At 47.2% G+C, this 21,574-nt stretch overlaps 10 protein-coding genes across 10 annotated transcripts; 6 read left to right on the top strand and 4 right to left on the bottom strand.

The window, feature by feature from the left end:
- Positions 1-1,644: 1,644 nt before the first annotated feature.
- Positions 1,645-2,765, top strand: UA08_08123 (hypothetical protein; the record flags this gene model as incomplete). Its single annotated transcript, XM_020263330.1, has 2 exons — positions 1,645-1,947; positions 2,013-2,765. The coding sequence occupies 2 exons, from the start codon at positions 1,645-1,647 to the stop codon at positions 2,763-2,765; spliced, it is 1,056 nt and encodes a 351-aa protein (XP_020116701.1).
- Positions 2,766-3,266: 501 nt separating this feature from the next.
- UA08_08122 (hypothetical protein) lies at positions 3,267-3,603 on the bottom strand (the record flags this gene model as incomplete). The annotated part of the gene is made up of 2 exons (XM_020263329.1): positions 3,267-3,395; positions 3,445-3,603. 2 exons carry the CDS (start codon positions 3,601-3,603, stop codon positions 3,267-3,269), a joined length of 288 nt encoding a protein of 95 aa, XP_020116704.1.
- Positions 3,604-4,801: 1,198 nt separating this feature from the next.
- On the bottom strand, positions 4,802-5,734 carry UA08_08121 (hypothetical protein; the record flags this gene model as incomplete). Its single annotated transcript, XM_020263328.1, has 2 exons — positions 4,802-5,578; positions 5,648-5,734. The coding sequence occupies 2 exons, from the start codon at positions 5,732-5,734 to the stop codon at positions 4,802-4,804; spliced, it is 864 nt and encodes a 287-aa protein (XP_020116703.1).
- Positions 5,735-7,068: 1,334 nt separating this feature from the next.
- UA08_08120 (hypothetical protein) lies at positions 7,069-8,409 on the top strand (the record flags this gene model as incomplete). Its single annotated transcript, XM_020263327.1, has 3 exons — positions 7,069-7,101; positions 7,268-7,626; positions 7,689-8,409. The coding sequence occupies 3 exons, from the start codon at positions 7,069-7,071 to the stop codon at positions 8,407-8,409; spliced, it is 1,113 nt and encodes a 370-aa protein (XP_020116706.1).
- A 420-nt stretch (positions 8,410-8,829) lies between these two features.
- UA08_08119 (hypothetical protein) lies at positions 8,830-10,882 on the top strand (the record flags this gene model as incomplete). Its single annotated transcript, XM_020263326.1, has 3 exons — positions 8,830-8,851; positions 8,915-9,684; positions 9,746-10,882. The coding sequence occupies 3 exons, from the start codon at positions 8,830-8,832 to the stop codon at positions 10,880-10,882; spliced, it is 1,929 nt and encodes a 642-aa protein (XP_020116705.1).
- Positions 10,883-11,312: 430 nt separating this feature from the next.
- UA08_08118 (hypothetical protein) lies at positions 11,313-12,537 on the top strand (the record flags this gene model as incomplete). Its single annotated transcript, XM_020263325.1, has 2 exons — positions 11,313-11,950; positions 12,012-12,537. The coding sequence occupies 2 exons, from the start codon at positions 11,313-11,315 to the stop codon at positions 12,535-12,537; spliced, it is 1,164 nt and encodes a 387-aa protein (XP_020116543.1).
- Positions 12,538-12,832: 295 nt separating this feature from the next.
- UA08_08117 (hypothetical protein) lies at positions 12,833-15,989 on the top strand (the record flags this gene model as incomplete). Its single annotated transcript, XM_020263324.1, has 6 exons — positions 12,833-12,942; positions 13,028-13,363; positions 13,531-13,730; positions 13,907-15,322; positions 15,372-15,655; positions 15,738-15,989. 6 exons carry the CDS (start codon positions 12,833-12,835, stop codon positions 15,987-15,989), a joined length of 2,598 nt encoding a protein of 865 aa, XP_020116544.1.
- Positions 15,990-16,366: 377 nt separating this feature from the next.
- UA08_08116 (hypothetical protein) lies at positions 16,367-17,936 on the bottom strand (the record flags this gene model as incomplete). Its single annotated transcript, XM_020263323.1, has 2 exons — positions 16,367-17,692; positions 17,772-17,936. 2 exons carry the CDS (start codon positions 17,934-17,936, stop codon positions 16,367-16,369), a joined length of 1,491 nt encoding a protein of 496 aa, XP_020116537.1.
- Positions 17,937-18,480: 544 nt separating this feature from the next.
- On the top strand, positions 18,481-19,291 carry UA08_08115 (hypothetical protein; the record flags this gene model as incomplete). The annotated part of the gene is made up of 3 exons (XM_020263322.1): positions 18,481-18,857; positions 18,938-19,181; positions 19,250-19,291. 3 exons carry the CDS (start codon positions 18,481-18,483, stop codon positions 19,289-19,291), a joined length of 663 nt encoding a protein of 220 aa, XP_020116538.1.
- A 304-nt stretch (positions 19,292-19,595) lies between these two features.
- UA08_08114 (hypothetical protein) lies at positions 19,596-21,381 on the bottom strand (the record flags this gene model as incomplete). The annotated part of the gene is made up of 2 exons (XM_020263320.1): positions 19,596-21,032; positions 21,103-21,381. 2 exons carry the CDS (start codon positions 21,379-21,381, stop codon positions 19,596-19,598), a joined length of 1,716 nt encoding a protein of 571 aa, XP_020116535.1.
- Between the last annotated feature and the right edge of the window lie 193 nt (positions 21,382-21,574).

Raw genomic sequence — 21,574 nt, 5'->3', positions numbered from 1 at the left:
ATTCGGTTTGCCAGTTGACTGACTACGTGCCCTTTGTTCTCCACTTTGTGTACGGAGTAAGTTAGGGGGGTGAGAAGGCTGACAGACCTTGAATTAGCCCTGAGCTGAATGGCTCTGGCATCCATCCCGGCTAAACCGATATCCCCACGGGATATGTTATATCCATAGATGTCAATCAGAAGCTTGGATTGGATATTTTATAGAATGTTATGGACAATATGTTCTACCCATTTCGGAAACTTCACTGCCGTAAACATAATTGCCATGCAAGTTCTGCATCGAAGAATGCGTGGTGGATAGATATATATGGATTATTATTATGGAGTACGGTTACGGTAACCCGGGACTCCCAAGTGCCGTTGGGAATCGGGCAATTCTGCATGCCGAGAGCGAAATCCCGGTCTATGTCCGGGGGGACAAAGCTTGATTCAACTTGATACTACGTGCGTAGGGGGGTTTAGCTGCAAGCGTACTGCTAGTTCAGCAAATGAACGAGCCATTTCTTTAGAATCTGGGCTTTGCATCGAGATATCAATTCAAGTGGGCGATCGTGGGGAATCTGACGTGTTTCGCTTCTTCCTCCCCTTGCGTCTTTTAGTAGCACGGCCAAACTTGAAGTAGAATAAGGGATTGTTTTCTAATGGATATTGGGATTGTCTCGGAATTTTTCACTAGACGAGAAGAAGAGAATGAAAAATAGAAAACGGACGAGGAGAAAAATTAAGAACAGAAACAGAAGCCCGGGGGAATAATGGGATGGACTAAGAGAGGGATGTTATGCACCCCACGCTAGCCAGGAGCCCTAGCCCTAACTTCTAAGTTGCATGCATAAATCTCCTCGTTCGGCATTGTCCGATGCCGATATTTCCATCGCCAGTGAAGTGCGCTATTTTCGCGATTGGTGTATTTACATTATTCTCAATTTTTCCCTCTTAGGTATTTCCAGTGTTCGCCTCTTTTGTAAGTCTGAGTTTGGGCCGGTCAACCTGTATGGCCTAGCATGGAATTCTATACTTAGCAGCTTATCTGCAGCCACTCACGAGTCACATGTCAATCATATGACCATGCTGCCACGTGATGCCCACTTGCAGACGCTTACTCCGCAATAGGTAAAGCCGCTCATCATGTGACTTTGTAGCAATGTTTGTACTTAATTTGCATTCGAGAGTGATCACACAGCTTGGAATAGGCTGAATTGCGGGAACAGTCGTATGGTTTACTAAGGTAAGTGAACACTCTAGGCATGTACGTATTTGATTGTTTGCGAATGCGTAGCATTGAGCGTGCCGATATACCTATATGCACTTCAATATAGACATCTATCTACAGTCATCACTGAGGATTGTATATAAACGGCCTATTTATGACATGTATTGTACGTTGAAGTCCTGAATTTCCCTTTCTCTATTTCATAATTCTACTAGGGTTAGGATCAACAGCAGATATGCATTTGTCGGATTATCCGAATATCTTCATAAACCCGGATTTTCCGGGGCCCCGCGTTTTACCTGCCTGGGTATATATTTATGTATACAACACATACCTACCTGCTCACGAAGAAATGGGATTTGACCTGTATCATTTATTCATTTCAATCCAACATACCACCTAAGTAGCCTGTTTATCAATTGAAACCACATAATAATGGCTCTCGTAAAACGAAGTATACCACCGGACGGCCGTGAGCCCTACATTATCGGACAATTAGAAGGCGAGCGCATCACAATCCCCGGCAGCAAAGGCGCCTTCCGCATCCTAGCCTCTGCCAAACAGACCGGGGGAACAATGGCAGTTTTCCAAAGCGCAGCAGTGCTATCCGACGCGCCGGGATTCCATTACCATAACCAAGCCCATGATGTCTTCCTGGTGACAAAGGGATACTTGAAGCTGTGGAATGGGGAGAAATGTCGAATTATGGCACCGGGGGATTTTGCTTATGTTCCTCCTGTATGTGACCTTGTTCAGCGATTCATGTCGTTCTTGGGTTTTAACGGCTTGATATTACTTGATAGCATGTCGTTCACAATCCCGAATTACTGGGTCCTCATACCGAAACATACGGGCTTGTTACGCCGGGAGACTGGGTTGACTTTTTCCGGCATGTATCAGAACCATATGAAGGCGTTATACTTCCAGAGAGTGACAATCGAGATCTCAAGGCGCTTCTAATCCCCAAAGTCATGGCAGCCAAGGGCCAATTCGACGTCGTATTCCAGCCAAGTTACGTACCACCAGCACTAGGAAATTGGGATAAAGACGACGAACAGCTCCCAGAATCAGAGACGCCATTACCATACTATCTACGCGCAAACACCGGGCCTAGGTGGCTCTTGGGAGGTGTATTGTCCCGCCCGTTCATTACCACAGCTCAATGTGACGGGGTATGTGCTATTTCGAGCATTGAGTCATCAGACACTTTTACCGAATCGTTGCTGTCGAGAAAATTAACTTTCCGCACGGTGGACCACTGTCTTTGCGTAATCGAGGGGTTGTTGGTCATTCGCATTCCCGGTTCGCCCGATAGTGTGATCCGAGAGGGCGAGACGGCACTTATACCTGCAGGTCAGGCGTTTTCGTTGAGATTTGGTAGTAGATATGTAAGAGTTTGGTCGTTTACAAGTGGGAATGGAATTGAGTCGCTGGTTCACAGGCTCGGAGTGCCGTTTGGAGGCTTCGTCTTGCCTGATCAGGCCCTGTCTGTTGAGCTTGATGAACAGAGAGTCAAAGAAGCTGCAGAAGAGCTTGGTGTTGATATTCAGGATTGAAAAAATCTACCTAGGTAGGTAAACCGTCCTGTCAATCCCGGTTGTATATATTAGATTGAACGAATATTGCTTACCACAACAAGATTTCTAAGACTATAGTCCTGCTTTTTTCTTTATTTCATTATTATCGATCTTCTAGTACCTGCTTATAGATATATGTTCCAAATCTACCCTAATGTAACAAGCCCACTCTACGTGTTATATTCTCAAAGCAAAGGAGTTTTTCTAGTTCTATCAAGTCCGCTGGACGCTAATATCCACAGCTCTTTCTCCTAAATGTGAAAATCTAATAGCTCGAATGGGACCGACAGAGTACGTATAGGGCTATGCGAGTGAGCCTAGTATAACCTGTCTTTTCTAGTAGATGTTTTCTGTGGCTTGTTCAATCCTTGGATTGTATTTCTCTAGTGTCTAGATTTTGATTGTTTTTTTGTATTTTTTTTTTTATTTTTTTTTTGTGGCTTTTTCTTCTGTCCCTCAGCATAGCTAGATCTTCTTTTATTAGTTCTTGCAGATCTTAGAGAACTTAGCTGGTTGCGAGATGTCGGCATGAAAATGAGCATTACGGAGAAATGCAGCACCAGTTCTACCGATTCGGATAAAGCGATTTGGATTTGGATTTTCGCTTGCCTGGTCTATTCAGCTGCCGTGAATATCTACTCAAGAAATCAATACATACTATCTCAACGGCAACAAGTCCCGTTATGGTGTTGCAAGGCCGTGAAATCGATATTAGCTTAACAGTTGCATTGAGCCGATAGTGGAGAGGAGCAAAGATGGCAGTTCGTCCATAGTTTGTTGAGACCTGAGTCAGTGTTAGCATCACATATGGATGCATGGGGAATACGTAGAAAATACCTGCAATCCACCCAGGCCGATCGATGGGTTGTATTTCCGATCGTCTTCTAAAATACCAATTTGATTGATACGCTCACCCTGCGGGCCATTTATAGAAAAGGATATCCTACAGCCACTGTTAGAGCCAAAAAAGTACAGACCTTCCATCAGAGTACAATATCTCCATTCCGACGAGTGGGCGAGGGTGGGAAGCCATGTAGAACACAAATCCTGTTAAGGATCCAAGAAGCAGGCCTCTTGGGCCACCGAAGTGGGATTGTACGCTAGATGAGTCCGTTTCGGAGAACGTCGGAGAAGTTCCAGGGTGACTGATTAATACACCGATACCCAGGGAAACAATCTTAAAACGATCTAAACCTGCAAATAGGCAATGTTGGTCTATCCTATTTGGTATGGCGATGGTGCTTTGAGCAATTCCTGGGCCAATACTATCACCAACCCAGCACGAAGAATTTGAATTCGCGAATATGAATTTGATCCCTACCAGCGCTTCTGAGCAAAAAGCCACACAAAGAGCTTTTAGATGGGAGGCAGACGGTATCACTATCCACCTCTCAGAAGCTGGATAGTGATAGCCGACTAGACAATCACTGACATTGCGATCTTCTGACGACAATAGGTTTATTCCCAATATAAAACATCGTGCACCAATTTGCACGGTTGATACCCCAATTCGCTGTCGATCCTGCTGACGTGTTGTCATGAATGATCTTGTCCGATGATATAGCAAACAACATCCCTCATTCAAGGGACTATCCGCGCCAATAGAGAGTAGCTGACCGGAAAAAACAGCTAGTTATCTCCATGAACCGAGGCTGACTCTCGGCACCTTCGCCATCCACTAGTTCGAAACAGGTGTCTACACTTTGCGCCGGATGCAGGACAGAACCGTATGGACCGTTTCGTAAATCATGCTCTAGACACACAAGAATAGCAACTGGTTCTAGCAGTCGCCGGATTCTCTTTCGATTAACCCAGGGTAAGACTCTAGCCCTAATCGATGCCGTGGTCCCGAAAAAAAGCCGAGACTAGTCTCGGGCATTTTTAAAAGAATCGGGAAAAGGAAGTCGGCTTCCTGACCAAGGAAAAACCTACTCCGCTAGTATGAATGTGGGAGCGTATCGATGTTTGCAAGTGCAGCTAGATTTTGACATACAAGTCTCATATTTAGAATGTCGTCAAAGGATAAATATGACAGTATTTTCAAATGTCATCTCGAGCAAGAGTCTATTGACGATATAGTACTCGAACTTCTCCGGGGTCGTCTGCCTTTTGACTCTCCTGTCGTTAGGAGTTTGGAGTCGGTGACGGTCATTCAGCTCATGGGGAGTTGAACTTCTGGTGCCCCCTTCGCTATAGTTATCAATATCCGCGGCAGTTGCAGTCGACAGATGAGCAGCATTTCGTCCATTCCAGAATGAACGGTCATCTGCCTTGCGGAAGTGGAACGCGGCCGCTTCCAAGTCGTCCACAGAAGGAATTGCACAGAGATCAGCGTAGAAATGTGAGTTTGGATCCACTGCCTTTGGCCGCCCGAATGGTTTGTGAGTTTGCACAGCGCCATCGTAGTCGTGGCCAAATCGGAAGCTAGAAAATTGAAGGCAAGGTGCGCAATAGAGCTGGTAAAATACCGACTCTACAATGGCCGTTTCATTCTGAGAGTAGCCACTCTGTCCATAACAGAGCCTGAGGAGAAGCAGTTTCCAGCATGAGTTATGGAAGCCGAAGCACCAGCGGCTTTCAGATGGTTCGCAAAGCCTCCATTCCTCCAGCGCTTCAGTACCCACGTCGATGTAGGATAGGGCGCTGTCAAGCGGTGCGTGCAGACTGTTCTGTCCGCGTACTATTCCTAGCCCCCGTGTCCTTGGTTGATGAATAGTGATGATTGCAGGAAGGCGTTGGTCCGCGGAAGTCGGATGCGCTGACGCCTTGCCTGTTATGGATGCCCCGACACACTGACAACAAACACCAGCTTTCTTATTACAGAAGCCTTGCCTAATCAGCAATCATTCGTCTACGACAACCATGCTAGCCAGGGCTATGTTGCTTCGAGACAGATGCATTTGCTCCTGAAGGATGGCGGTTTCAGGAAGAGCACCCTCAACCGGCATCGTTTGGGGATCATTGGCTGTCTCTTTAGTTCAGCGTTATATGCTGGGCGCGTAAGTATCATCGCTTTGGCATTCAATGCCATGATGCTACGATTATTTAGACGGAGGACGCCTACAATGTCCTTTGAAAACCATCATTTCAAACCAACTCATCGTTCCTTGCTTTTTAAATTCCCCGTGTTCTGGATGTTTGTCTCATACATACCTCAACCATTTTAAGTTCCACTTATTGTTTTGTGAATTTCACTATCGTTTTTTGCACATACTACCTAGGTACTATGGTTTGTGCTGAGCTTTGATAATACATACGTTAATAGTCTATGAAGTCAGAGACATTGTAACAATCTTGCTATTGACTTAAGTTTGCAGAAATTATGGCACGTAGAGTCGCTTGTCCCGAGTACTTTGGATGTTCAGATTAGACAGAAGACGATTGCTTTAGTCATAGAGTAAGCATGCAAAATTAAAATGCCGTTTATCTGTATCTTTTACACTTTAGGGTACCACTCACATCCTCCTGAGGAGCCTTCGATGTTCGTGAAGCAGCGTCTTTGTAAATCTTCAGGTCGCAAATTCCGGGGTTTACTGAGATCAGAAGTAATATAATGACGATTAGTCATGTCTTCTTCAGAACTGAGCGTGGTAAATTTGCTGTGCAGCTGTCGGGTGGCTTCACGTGTAGTTCCGATCACCTGCATCATTGACGAGGGCTTCTTTGGACATATGAAGGCGGCGATTGTCGACGGAAACCGGTGAAGCATATGTATTAGTCTATTAGAACCACTCTTCCCAAGACAGTACTAGCCTAGAAGGAGAAAGCATGGCGAAGCGATCAAATGATCTACGCCAGCTTCCTTAAGTCAATGGAAAGGCCAGAAATCGGAGATTTCTCCCTTGGCACCAGGGGTAAGCAAGCATCTTATTAGATGGATAGTCTGATGTCAGCAGCCATGTTTAGAAGATGCCGTACTTCGCCAGTAACTTCAAGTTTCTCCCTGCCTCGCAGGAAAACTGGATACAATAGAGTGTAAGCTTCTCAGGCCCTAGGAATCCGATATCTTCTTCTAATATGGGATCTTGGGAGACAACAACAAACACAGAACACAAAAGTGGAGCTGCACGTATTTTTCCAGTTATTTCGAAGTCAAAGTAGAGGCTCTGCACAGTTGAAGTGCCTCATGTTTCAATGTTAAATGATATACACATACTGATTTTCTTAGCGGATGAAAGTATTTCCGCTGCTCTCTCTCACGGCCATTCCCCACGGCGGGGAAGGAGGAAAGAAGCATCTTGGATCTTTCACAAGCGAGAAAGACACGAATTGGATAGTCAAAATGGTGAAGGTCGAGCCATTCGCAGTAGAGCAAGTGTGTACACTAAACCCATCAAGCTCACGAACATACCAGTGCTCATCAACCCCAATCAATGTAGTGGATGGACGACTTCGAGACTACCGCAACGTACAACATAGCCGAAACATGCTGTGCCTCGATTTCAATTGATGACTTGCAGAATTTAACAACCCCAAAACAGGCCACCAGCCCCATCTCGCTTTCCACAAAGCTGACCTATGGCGCGATCAGAGGGTCAGAGGAGCTACGAGGCCATCTAGCGCGTGTATACTCTGCAGAGGCACTGAGGGGGCTGCCGCATGATAATATCTTGATTACCTCGGGCGCTATCCAGGCCAATTTCCTCCTGCATTATGCCTTGGTTGGGCCCGGAGACCATGTCATTGTCCACTATCCGACATACCAGCAGCTGTACTCGGTGCCGGAGTCTGTTGGAGCGGAGGTCAGTTTGTGGAAAGCGAGGGAAAATGATGGCTGGACACTCGACACAGAAGAACTGAAGAGTCTGATTCGCCCCAACACCAAATTAATCGTCTTGAAGTAAGCTAGCTAGCTCTTCCGTTGGTATGTGCTGACCGCTGTTGCTTACGCTTTCATATTAGCAATCCCCAGAACCCGACAGGCGCAATCATACCTCGTTCTACATTGGCAGAAATCGTCAACATAGCGCGAAGTCAGTCGATCACAATTCATGCTGACGAAGTCTACCGCCCCATCTTCCACGGCGTATCTCCTGCAGATTCTGATTTTCCGCCCTCATTGCTCTCTCTCGGTTACGAGAACACGGTTGTGACGGGCTCCATGTCCAAGGCATACAGCCTCGCTGGTATCAGAGTTGGATGGATCGCCGCGCGAAACAAAGCCATTATCGAAAAATGCATGGTCTGTAGAGACTACACCACGATATCAGTCAGTCAACTGGACGATGCCGTTGCAACGTATGCATTGGCCCCGCACACAATCGACAATCTGCTGCATCGGAACATCCAGCTGGCAAGGAAGAACCTGGAGATACTAGAGAAATTCGTTGAGGCCCACACATGGGCCTGTGAATGGATAAAGCCACGCGCTGGCACGACGGCCTTTGTAAGATTTTCTAGGGACGGGCGTCCCGTGGATGACGTTGCTTTTTGTAAACTTTTGCACGATAAAGTCGGAGTGCTGGTGGTGCCTGGCAGTCAATGCTTTGGGCGCGATGGGGATTTCCAGGGATATGTGCGTGTTGGCTATGTGTCGGAAACCGAGGTGCTCGAACAGGGGCTGGCAAAGCTGAGCGAATTCATGAGAGCAGGATATGTCGACGATGTCCCGCTGGCTCGGTAATCTCTATTTATCGTCAAAGGGATCGTTCCAAACTCTTGTGCGTCGCAAATAAACAAACTATGCGGAGTACCCTGTGAATAAATTCTATACGCAAAAGAGAGCGTTTCTTGTGTCCATGCGATATGCATGTAATAATACCGTTTTCCGCCCGCTGCCGCGTTTACGCGCCTATGCACGTCATAATAGTTAAGTATAATTTACAAGCGCTACCGAAAACAGTATGGTGTACTCAATTATCAACCGAGGCACGCCGCTGGTCTCCGCATATCTCTCTCCTCCATTGTTCAGTCGCTCTCTTCTCTTTTCTTGCGCTCGTCTTTCTTTGAGGTCCCCCTTTCGTCAACATGTCCTGCCTCTGTCGCAGTGCTGCTACTTTTCCGTGATCGGCCGATGTATCCGCTCCTTTTGTGATATCTCGCGATGCCGCCACTCCCTGCTTTGAGTGAGTACTCAAGGGGAAAAACCCGCGAGGTACACTATAAAGCTAACGAATGAATGCTCTTAGCTATTCCTCTCGCCATCTCCACGCTCCTTGCTTACCTCAATGCGCGATGGTCCGTGTTCTACGATTACCTACTGCTCAGCTCGCTGGTCAAGATTGTCGTGAGAGAGAAAGTAGCCGAACGACAGGATCGCTTAAACCTGTTCTACGTCCTCGAGAAACATGCCTTGTCTCTCAAAACTGCGAACAGGCCGTTTCTCGTCTATGACGGCCGGACATGGAGCTACAAGGAGACGTACGATACCGTTCTCCGCTATGGACAGTACTTCAAGCAGAATTTTAATATTCAGCCAAAGGAAGTTGTCGCGCTGGATTTCATGAATTCTGCCACTTTTATATTCATTTGGCTTGGATTATCGAGCATCGGCGCCTTCCCAGCCTTCATCAATTATAACCTTTGTGGGAAGCCACTGACACACTGTCTGAAGGTGTCCACGGCTCGACTGCTGGTGGTCGACGAAGAGGTCAGAAACAATGTTACACAAGAACAGCTGGCAGAGTTCTCCTCGCCCGCTTTTCGGGACGGCAAGGGATCTGTCGATGTGGTTTTCTTCACACCGGAGATCGAGAACCGAATTCTCGAGATGCCTGCAGTCAGGGAAGACGACAGCGTTCGCAGCTCTCCAAGGGCTCGAAATATGTCCATGTTGATATTCACCAGCGGTACGACCGGCTATCCGAAGCCCGCTGTAATTAGTTTGTCAAAATTATGGGCTGGGGGAAGCTTCATCGACGGTCTCTTGTCATTGCGCACTGATGATCGGATTTACACGGTTTGTCAATCAAATCCTTTTTTCTTTCCCCTTGATGTCTTTTGCTAATGCTTATTATCAGTGCATGCCACTTTATCATGCCACTGCTTCAATCTTAGCTTTCTGTACAGTGCTTCTGAAAGGATGTACAATTGTTATTGGCCGTCGATTCTCAGCCAGGAACTTCTGGAAAGATGCACGTGCTGGTGACGCAACAATCATACAGTACGTGGGCGAGACCATGCGATATCTATTGTCTGCCCCCAAGCAGATTGATCCTGTTACAGGTCAGGATCTAGACAAGAAACATAATATTCGCTTGGCATATGGAAATGGCATGCGGCCCGATATATGGAACCAAGTCAAGGAACGCTTTGGGCTCGAGACCATTGTGGAATTCTATACATCAACTGAAGGGTTCTCGGGACACTGGAATCGATCCTCTAACAGTTTCTCAGCCGGTGCGATTGGTCGCAATGGACGTATTAGTGAACTCGTCCTTGGACGGACCCTCGCACTTGTGGAAGTAGATTATGAACTGGAAGTGCCACGCCGTGACCCAGTTACGGGCTATTGCCGCCGTGTGCCCAAAGGCGAACCTGGAGAGTTGATATATGCCTTGGATCCGAGTGACATCTCTATGAAGTTTCAAGGTTATTACAACAACTCTAACGCATCGAACAATAAAATTTTGCGCGACGTCTTTGCCAAAGGCGATGCCTGGTTCCGAACCGGCGATACTCTGCGATGGGACACAGAAGGCCGGTGGTACTTCAGCGACCGCATCGGAGATACGTTCAGATGGAAAAGCGAGAACGTATCAACAAGCGAGGTAGCCGAGACACTTGGTAATCACCCTGCTATCTCCGAAGCAAACGTATATGGCGTTTCCTTGCCTCATCATGAAGGACGTGCGGGCTGTGCTGCCATTGTCATAGAGACGGGGGTAGTTGATGTGCCAGCAGAGATTCTGGAATCACTAGCTATGCACGTTATCGCAAATCTCCCACGGTTTGCGCTTCCACTCTTCTTGCGAGTGACTGCCGAGTTAGAGAAGACCGGTAATAACAAGCAGCCAAAGCATATATTACGCGAACAAAGTGTTGATCCCGCAAAGGTTTCACCGGACGATCGTGTATATTGGCTCCAGGGAAATAAATATGTTCCTTTTACTCTACAGGACTGGCAAAAGCTCTCTGCAGCTCAAGTGAGGCTATAATCAGCTGTCCTAAAGAGTATTCTTATTATTAACATTATGACTACGCGACGATCAAATGTTATTAGTATTAGTATTACTATCGTTATTGTGTATATAGTCTATTTTCTTCGTCAGCAAGTTTAAGTAATAAATTCACTCAATGAATGCACATAATACACATACGACATCAGTGCCTCAGGTTGTTGTGATGTTGTCGAGTCGAAAGGCGGAGTCGGCTGTATGATAACAGCGCCAGCTTCTCCGGCGGCGCCTCATCATTGCAACGTATGAATCGGCTATAACCCGGACATACTGTAAAATATCGACATGAGCCATCAATAATTTATAGACAAGTTATATATCATCTGTTCAAAATCCCTCCCTTTCTATTTTCTCAGCCCATGACCCTCCTCGACGGTGCAGTATTGGAAACATCCGCTATTCTTACACAATGCTGTCGACACGACCAGCCATGAGGCCCCTAAAAGCTTCCATCTTCCAGCTGTTTCTTACATATCGATGTCTGTACTCGACTCATAACACGTCTTCGCCTTCTGACGCAGCATCAAAAGCAGCAGCAGATTTCCTTGCGCGCTTTCAATCGCAAGGACCCCAGCTTCGCACCCAATTACTAGACGCAAACCAGCTACATCTTCTCTCGCTCACTCTAAATCGACCAAAAAGACAACTTATCAATTATCCTGGAGCTAGCACTACTGCTGCTACTGTTACTAGTTCATCACCCTCTCTTCCCGTCCCATCAAACGGCTCGCCCGTCCCGCCGGGACACCATTTGGTCTATTTCACCCCGGGCTTCCTTGAAGAGGAGCTTGGTGCTGATGGGACGGATACATCGTATAATCCCGATGTGCCATTTACCAGGCGTATGTGGGCTGGTGGTGAGGTTAGCTGGCCGCGGGGAGCGGACGGAAAGCCGAATTTGTTACGAGTCGGACAAGAAGTTACTGAATCTACGAAAGTGCTCAGTGCGGAACCAAAGGTTGTTCGTAAGACTGGAGAGGCCATGATCGTGGTGGGCGTTGAGAAGATGTTCTCGAATGAGTATGGCGTGGCTGTCATTGACCGTCGGTGAGTTTATATATGTCTATATGTCCTAGATGTTAGAAAATCATCTAACGTCAATATGCAGCAATTGGCTCTTTCGTGAAGCGCTGCCATACCCTCCCAAGCCATATGAGAAAAAGGCAGAGACGAAACCTCCAGTATCTAAGCAAAATAAAACCCCGGCGCCTTCAAACCAGGCAGTAGGAGTATACAAACGATACTTTAACCAAACCGCAGTCACACTCTTCCGCTTCTCGGCTCTGACGTTCAATACTCACAAGATCCACTATTCGGTTCCCTGGTCTCAAGAAGTCGAGGGCCATAGGAATATAGTTGTTCACGGACCGCTCAATCTAGTCTCAATGCTGGATTTTTGGAGGGATATCCAGCATGAAAAGGCTAACAAAAATAGCAGCAGCAGCAGCAAAAACAACCAGGACCACCCAGACATTTCATTGATTGTGCCACAGAGAATTTCTTACCGCGCGACAAATCCGCTGTATGCTGAGGAGGACTATGAGATTGTCCTGGAAGAGGCTAGGGAGTCTAGCAGCGTGAACATCTTCAACCATGATGGCGTTGTTTCTATGAAGGCGGAGATAGAGGCATAAATACCAAGGCAGGACTTCACTGGTACTAGTATATAGAACGTACATATATATAGTAGTAATGCCCTGTCTGGTCCAAAGAGTCTCAACTATAGCATATGATCACGTGTTAGAGCTTACTTAAGCTCTTAAAGCGGCGTCGTAGCGGAGGTAGGCGTAAATCCGCCGCCTTCAGCTCGTCAGGCAACAAGCGCGCATGGATCAAAAGATGATACTATTTGTGCGAGATGCTATACTTGTCGATTGATACTTGTCGATTGAGTTATATCGAGTCAACTGCGTGCTGTCCGAGTATAATATGGCCGAACAAAGCAACGGCAGCACCACAAACGGCGTCAATGCCCCTCCCACGACCAAGACGAAACGCAGCAGAGTGCAATTTTCTTGCACAGCATGCCGTTATCGCAAGTAAGCTGCTGACTCATACTCATACATTCCTTTGTAGATCGATGTAGAACAAGGGTTTGGACACGGATATTAACGTGCAGTACAGATTGAAATGTGACCGCACCTATCCATGCGACCGATGTACTCGGCGTGGAGATGCAGCTTCCTGCACCTATGTAGGGCATGGTCCACGCACTCGAGCAAACCATCTATCATCGGGATCCAATCCATCTCACATTCAGGATCGGATCCAGCATCTGGAGAATCTCATTCTCTCATTTGCGCAGAAACGAAGGCAGGAAGACGAGAGCCGGGACGATACCACTGCTAGTTCCGCTGCCACTCACAGCGCTCGAGATGCAGTAGCACTGGCAACGGAGCAAAGCACGGCGCTGGAGGATGATCCAGGAAAGCTCGTCAACAATGAGCAGGCAGGTACCACGTATGTGGATGCCTCGCATTGGCAGGCTATTCTTGATGATGTAGGGCCTTCCTTTCTTCTATTCTATGCGTCTGGATTCCTCTCAGCCGAAGCTAACCTTTTGTGTTCATATGTATGCAGCTCAAAGAAGTGAAGAAATATGTGCATATTGATGGTGGTGATGGTAGTCAGATTGATGAGCATGATTTACTTAACGATGATTCCACGGACGAAATGGTTAAGTTAGAGCACGAAGCAAATCGACCAACGCTGCTGTTCCATGGAGGCCGTGTACCAACCAAGCAAGAGCTAATTGCAGAGCTCCCTGATAGATCGACAGTAGATAGGCTTATGGGTCGTCTTCTGAACTCGGAAGATCCGACGCTCGGTGAGTATACCGTTGTTCGCTGCATCCGTTGTTGATATGGGTATTTTTTTTTCTGATAAGAAGAGCTAGTTACAATTCACTTTCCAACTTTCCAAAGAGAGGTGTGTGCTCCAATTTTCAACATTGACCGTTACAAAACTTGGCTAATACTCCCTAGTATACTCAATTCTGGACAGACCCAGCCCAGGTATCACTACCATGGCTTGGCTTTTTATATGCATGCATGGCCATGGCTGTGGGCATGTTTCGGCGTAGCCTAGAACAACCGCCTGCCCCCTTGGGCAATGCAGCTGTTGAAATCAGCCGGCTTGAAAGAAACTGCTGTTATTGCCTCATCAACTCCAATTACCTGACAGTTGGAAAATACAAAGTTGAAGCGCTATTGATATACGCAACCATCGAGTTTACAAAACGAGGCAACTCGGCTATGAGTGTATCAATTATTCTAGGCATTACCATTAAACTTGCTATGCGTATGGGCTACCATCGTGACGCCAAACACTATGATAACATATCAGCTCTCGAAGGAGAGATGCGTCGACGCGTTTGGGCAACGATCTGCCAACTGGATACTTTAACAGCTTTCCAAGCGGGCATACCGAGGCAAACACAGACCTGGCAAAGCGACACCGAGCTTCCGCGCAACATCTCTGATGAAGAGTTTGACGAAAACTCCATTGAACTGCCGCCATCCAAGCCTGACTCCATTCGGACACAGACGACCTATCTAAGATCTAAATCCCGTGTTATGTCTGCCTTTGGCCAGATCTGCGATTTGGCCTACTCTCGTCACCCGATAATATACGAAACGATTCTCGAACTCGACCGCAAGCTAGAAGAAGCACATGAATTGATCGCGCCGCCTCTTCGTATGCGACCCTTGAATCAATCCGTCACCGATCATTCTGGCCTGATCATGAAACGCTATACACTCGAAGTGCTATACCAAAAGGCCCGTATTGTACTCCACAGAAAATATCTCGTCGAGGCTCGTTACAACCCTCTTCTTAGCTACTCGCGGTCCGTATGCGTCAAAGCCGCCAAGGCGATCCTTCGCCAGCAATACGACCTGTTCTACGAATCGCAAGTAGGCGGCCGACTTGAAAGAGACAATTGGTTTTTCAGATCGCTGCAGAACCACGACTTCGTCCTGGCTGCCATGGTTATTTGTCTTGAACTATTCAAATACAACGAAACAGTCAGTACCGCTGAGGATGTAGGGCCGCAGCCACGACAGCCCCAATCACAACAAGAGCCCCCATCCACTGCGGCCGATGAAAGAAATAACTTGATCGAAACATTGCGGAAATCTCGCGAGATATGGAAGGCAAACCTTATGCATTCGATGGAGGCACGAAAGGCATTTTCTGCGTTGACATTCATGTTGAAGAAGGCGGAGTTGGATGACGAGGCGAGGAAAAGCAATAGCCAAAGTCCAGTGCAGCCGAACGCGCAATCGTCGCTGCTACCAAACTCGAATTCGACTCCAAATGCTTCGCCAGACGTGCTGCGAACAGCGGGTTCGCCTTCAGATGATATTACAATAGGGGAGAGTGCGTTAAGTCGTAGGTTTGGGGGTATAAATGGTCAAGGTATGTTTTACTTATTCATAAAATTCAATTTCTCTTACCTATCTAACAGCATTGATAGCATATTTGGACAATTTCCTATCTCCCAGCAATCTTCCCACGCCACCCAAGTCCAACAGCACTGGAAACAATACCCTGGGGACTGCAGGCACACCAAGCGCACAAACAGGCATTACAAATAATAATACCATCAACAATAACATCCAACAACAGCCCAGACACGCATCAATCCCAGCTCTCGATGCCTTCCAGCAACAATACCCCAGCAACCAATCCTCACTAGTCGATTTCGACATGATACAAAACATGCTCGACACTCCCCAAAACCTGGACTGGGTACGTTCTTTTCCTTCTATCTTTCTCTCTCTCTCTCTTTTTAACCGTAAGAGTAATCCACTAACTTTTTATGAATATATAGCAACTCTGGGACGGCCAAATGCAAGACGACGACCCGGGATTTATGAATGAATTCTGGAACCCAGCAGGCATAATTCCATCCGCTGGCACGATGGAAGTAGATGGTCAGAACAACGCCAGTAGTAATGGCAGCAACAACACCAACGCAAACACCAACGACGGGAATAGAAATGGAAGTGGAAACCAAAACGGCGATAACTGGACGTCAACTAACTTGGTTGGTTTGTATATTGCACCAGGGTATCGTGGGTGAAATTGAGTTAAAAAAAGTGAGAAACGATTAAAGTATTGCCTGGGGAGGAGAGATGGTTGGATGGATGCACACACATATATATAGATAAATATATTTGTTGGAATGTACTATAGGCAAGAAAAGCAACATCCCGGATATCTTTTGATGAATGATTTACTCATCAGGAAGATAAAAAAAAGAAAAATGATAAACGCCACTCAAAAGCAAAATGCATGACTCCAAACCAGCAAAAGGATATATATGGATATATATATATGCCCGGAAATTTTTCAACATAGATCTAGAATCAAGTCCTTGTCTAAACATCATATGCAAAGGTCGTCAATATGTTTTGAATATATAGTTAAAAAAGACGGTCGGCGGGGAAGAAACAACATCTATGCAGTTAACCGAGGACATTCGCCTGCCGCGCGTTGAAATGCACCGGCAAATAGTTCTTGCATGGCGAAATAATGGAATAGGATTCCACCGAGAACAGCAATGTGCCAGATATTATGGCTCCCTCCGCAATAATCAAACCAACCGGGACACCAACGCTCGGGGATCTGAGACGCATAGACGCAAGCCCCAAGACCATAGACGAGGATGCTCTTCATGACTGGAGCGTAAAAGTAAAGACACCATTCAAAGCTGCGAGAATAGCTAAGTTGAATCAAAGGTGCGAATCCCGTAAGGGCCATGAAGCTGAAGAAAGCGACTCGGGCCCAGGCCATGTCAGATCGATTAAATGTCGGGTGCCATGGTAGGATGACGCCGCCGACGCCGAGAGAGAACGTGAGAAAGATATATATCCGACGGGACGTGGGTTCGCAATAAAAGGCTGTGTATTCCGTAGTCATGATCGATGCTGCGACGAGGAAAGATATTCCCGTGTAGTCAACGCAGGCAAATCGCTCTAATACTTTTTGATTCGCAATTCCATTCATCGTGTGCCACATTGTACTGCAGACTAGGCACTTGCATGCTGCAAAAAAGAAAACTGCTGCGATCATAACATCCGCTTTTGTGCTGAGAAGGAAGTTCGGGTTGAGGGGATAAAAGTAAAAGGCAATTGACAAGACAATAAAAAGCCCAATCAAATGAGACCAGATATTTACTAGCTCATTGGAGAATCTGAAGACGGACGTTATGCATTCCACGGGGGATGCGGTGAATCGATAGCCCTGCAAGATGTGTGGGTTGATTCTCCACGGCTGCGGCAAATCATGGTAATGGATGAGACGTTTCTCTTGTGCCAATCCAATAGCACGATCTATGCTTTCGCGCATTGCTTCCTTGGCCCTCCGCATACTCTCCATTCCCTCATCGACGGCTTCCCGGGCATGGACCAACCCGGAGTCAACGGCTTTCCAGCCTTCGTCGAATGCACCGGATATGCCTGCCTCGCGGACGAGTTGTGCCCGTGACTCAATGTCGCTTAGAAACGAGTCCATCAGCCGCATGCCTGCATAAGCCTTCTCACTAAGCGTTTCCTTCGTCGTCAGCGCATCGTTGTATCGCTCCTCGAGTGTTTCCACCAAAATCTTTGCTCGCTTCTTGCCGCTGCCCATCAATTCACCGGAAGCAGCACAGCAAGAGTCCCGGACGGCTTCTAATGTTGCATATCCTCTCCGCATGCTGGCATCTATTTGTTCCATGTGAGACTTTCGATATTCTTCCAGCCATTGTAGGCGCCTCTCTAACTCCACAAGAAAAACCTCGACCTAGAATTGCGTCGGTCAGCACGGAGAGTTTGGTGATTTCTAAAAACAAGTATTGAAAGAAAAAAGGAATGCCACTGACCCGAAGAAACACCGCATCAGCGTCATAGTCGCAAGAAGAGCGTCTCGCGTGTTGGAAAGAGTGTCGCCGTCGAGAACGGATCAGGGGTGTTTCTTCGTTGGGTGTTGCGGAGGTTGAGACGGCGCCCTCGAAAGCTCCCATCGTCACAGGAGGTTTGCACGCCATTTTTTCACTCGAACAGCTTGTATTCCCTGAGAGTCTGCACAGAGAGACTTCTTCGAGTCGTTGTTTATTTCATCGTCGGATTGTCCGGTGGAGAGGAGCCCCGAGCCACTGACTAGTCGTGACTAGCACAAGTCAGAATTTAGAAAGTCCGTGCTGACAGGTGTACGCTGTACAGGCGGGGCGACTCGGACAAGGCAAGAAATCAGTTGTCTCTCAGCATATGGAGATGCCGCTAGATCTCTTGTGCGTAACGAGAAATTGAGAGAGTTGTATCGACAGGGGAGGCCGAGAGTTGTGTCAGGACAAAGAAAGTAGAGAAAGAAGGACGAGGCTTGGCATCCCGCCGCCATCACATGAACCAGCGCAGCCTCAGGCTCGCGCTCGGCCTATGAATGCGCTTATCACTTCCACGAGTTCTTCACTCGCCGCCATCCAACAATCCTTATCTGCAGGTCGACGACTAGCTGCATAGCGCGATTTTTACGGCTGAGGAAAACTGGAGAAAAGAGAGAAAGAGGGAGAGAGAAAGAAAAAAAAGGCAGCAATGGCCGAAACAGCAACCATGACAGTCCGTGACATCGTCAGCGAGTCGACTCTTCTGCCCGTCCTGCAGATTAGTGCAGACGCCCATAGCGAGTGCCAGAAGCTCCTTGCCCTGATTGATCCGAACAATGCCGGTGCGTCGACCGTTCCGTTGTCGCAGGACACCATAGCTGCAGTCTCCAGACAGCAGAAAATCCTATACTCGCTTCTCGCCCAGCTGCGTGGCTTGAATCGCGATGCCATTTTCCGAGTCCGCGAGACGAAACAGTCGACCGCGGAGGCGCGTCAAGAAATTGACCGTCTGCATCTTCAATTACAGAATCTCTACTATGAGCAGAAGCATTTGATAGGCGAGATCGCGGCCTGTGAATCTTACGAGTACGAACATTCCATCTCTCTAGGTTTTGTCGTTTTCTTCTTCTTTTTCTTTTACTAACTATACTGTAATTATCTTCCAGTCACAAGTATTTGTCTCTCCCACTTATTCCGGTGGAGGAATTCCTCGAGCTATTCCCCGAACACACCGACTCAGATGCACACGAGCTCATGATTGCGCGTATAAATCACGAGCATGCCGAGCGAGAAAAGTTGGAGCAGGCGAGGCAAGAACTACTTAAACGCAAGCAAGCCTTGATTGCGGAGAACAAGAAACGAAAAGACGACTTGGCGAACTTGGATCAGGATCTAGAACGGTTTATCGATGTGCGTGTTACTTGCTACTATCTTCTTCTTTTTCTGTTGTTCAAGAGGCTAACCTTATATTCATTCAGGCCGCAAAACCGATCCAGAAGATTTTCGAGAAGGAGTATTAGGTCTATGCTCGGTACATTCTTACTCCTTGGTAGAGGGGTTCTGTTTAAAAAGAAATTTTTTTTCTCAAAAGGTTGCATATCAGATTACATGTACGTGGCGTTGTTTTGCAGATAGATACCCCTGGCAATCATTATGTTGGCATTTTACGGTGTTCGTCTCACCTGGCTATATAGATATTATGGCATTTGCATCGTTATTTCTGGATCATCCAGAATCAATAAGAGATTGTGTTTAAACACATACATACACGCAAAGCGTCAAGCATGGTATTGCTTTTGATTTATTTGAGATATTAAATATTAACTATTTCTTCGTTCTTCTCTGCCTGAAATCCGTAATCAAATTCTTCAGCTCCTTCAACAACGCCATAGCCAGCGGAACCCCAATGGGTCCCAACAAGGGCAAATAAACGGCAATCCTGTGCTCATCCGGGAAGTACATCTGGCCCACCATAGTCTTTTCAAAGAAACTCTTTTCGGCTTCCTTCTCGGCCACTCGCGCACTGGCAAGAGCAGACGTGAATTTGCCTTCGCGGAGTAGCTGGCATGTTGATGCAAGATGGGACAGGGTGGTAATTACTGATGAGGCGACGTTAAGAGGGATGGGAATTGATGAGAGAGATTGCGTTAGTCGGGCAAGTGAGCCCATGGTTGAAGATGCAGAAAGCAATAAGCTCGCGGCTCGGGTGCGGATTAATGCCTGCAAGCGGAGGGGAAGGGAGGATGGAGTGGCGGGTGTTCCCAGGAGAGTGAGTAGTTGATGCGAGAATGTCAGAAGAGCTGGTTTGAGTGATTCTTTGGTGAGGTAGGATGGGTTAGAAGAAGTGGCGGCAGCAAGCGGCGGGTTGACTATAGCAACACCACCCCATTGTGGCACAATCCAGCTCGTGGCCTGGCTTTCTTTGACGACGAGTGGTGACTGCGATGGAGCCGGTACGTAGAGAACGAAGTTAATTGTTGGCCCGCTGCCAATACTTGGACTTAAGGGCCATTCCGCTGCGTTGATGAACGCGCTCAGGTGCTCCTCCTTTAAAGTCCATTGCTGAGCTGCCTCATCAAACTCCGGGTGAGGAGAAGACGGGGAAAATGACGCATAGAGCTGGACTTGCGTATCGATAGAGAAGTTGCTGATTGGAGAGAAAGCATGTAGTAGGGGAAGCATATATTCCTGGATCGCATCCTCAATCTCCCACGAAGACGGTTGTGAACCAGGCGTGAAGAGCGAGAAAGATAAATGATAGGTCTCAGCATATTTAAGAGACCTTGTAACTCGCTTGCTAACGATCTCAGCCATTGTGGGTGATATGGAGTTGAAGTCATGTCCGAGAATATGTGCTATGGTTGCTTTTTCTTCGTTGAATAACTTCTGGATCTCGCCAGCAATGAAGGTAATCAGAGGCGATGTTGTAGAGGTAACGGAAGGAAGCTGACTGGGAGGATACCAAATGTCCATCCGCGGTGAATAGGAATGAAGCTCTGATATCGGAGCTGGTATTTCTTCTTTCGAGATGAGGTTAACAACAAGTGCAGTATTCGAGTTGTCCACCATCTCCACATCAATGTCTAGCTTGTTTTCGGCCGTTTCTGTATGTTCCGCAAGCTTGAGGCGTAGGTGATGGACTGGGAATTCATTCAGATCGTCTAGGGCGTGTTGTGTCGTTCTCAGCAGGCCCTGGGCCTCTGCCAGTGAAATAGAAGGCGTGCGAAGGATAATTTCCAGCGGAAACTCTGGTTTGCAAGCCTATATATCATTCCATTTCCATATCAGCTTCTGTTTCCTTCGAATGGCTAGCTCTGTTATTCTCTCCTACCTTGTCCTCAGCCCAACTTGTCATTTCATCAAGGGGTAAAGACGCCCGGTAGACAGAAGTCGTTTTCCACCACATCGGAAATCCGAAAAATATAATGACTGCCCAGAAGGCCAATATCACCATCGTTCGCGTCCGTACCGCCCCAGGTTTCTCCAATGGAAGCGCATGGCTAACCACCGTGCTGACGGGGGGTGTCGCGCTCATTGCTATAGACTCAGGCACCACTGCAGCTGGTAAAGAGCTACCAGAGGCCGTAGCGCCTCCGTTCTGATCTATCATCATTAAAACATCGTTTCGTGGAGATGGTGGAATTCGGTCTTAAAAGTCTTGAATGTTGACGGAGTTACGCATTGATTGGCCAGGTATCTACTAAGAAATCACGTGTTGTTTGCCCATCTCCGCCAATGAAAATGAAGCATTCCTCCTGTCAATCGACAATCTTACACTGGAATGTGCATACTCTATCTTGTAT

The sequence above is a fragment of the Talaromyces atroroseus genome (assembly GCF_001907595.1).
Source record: "Talaromyces atroroseus strain IBT 11181 chromosome Unknown scaffold_13, whole genome shotgun sequence".
In the NCBI taxonomy this organism is placed as follows: Eukaryota; Fungi; Ascomycota; class Eurotiomycetes; order Eurotiales; family Trichocomaceae; genus Talaromyces; species Talaromyces atroroseus.
Note: the sequence above shows the minus strand (reverse complement) of the source record. Positions and strands in the feature narration are given on the sequence as shown.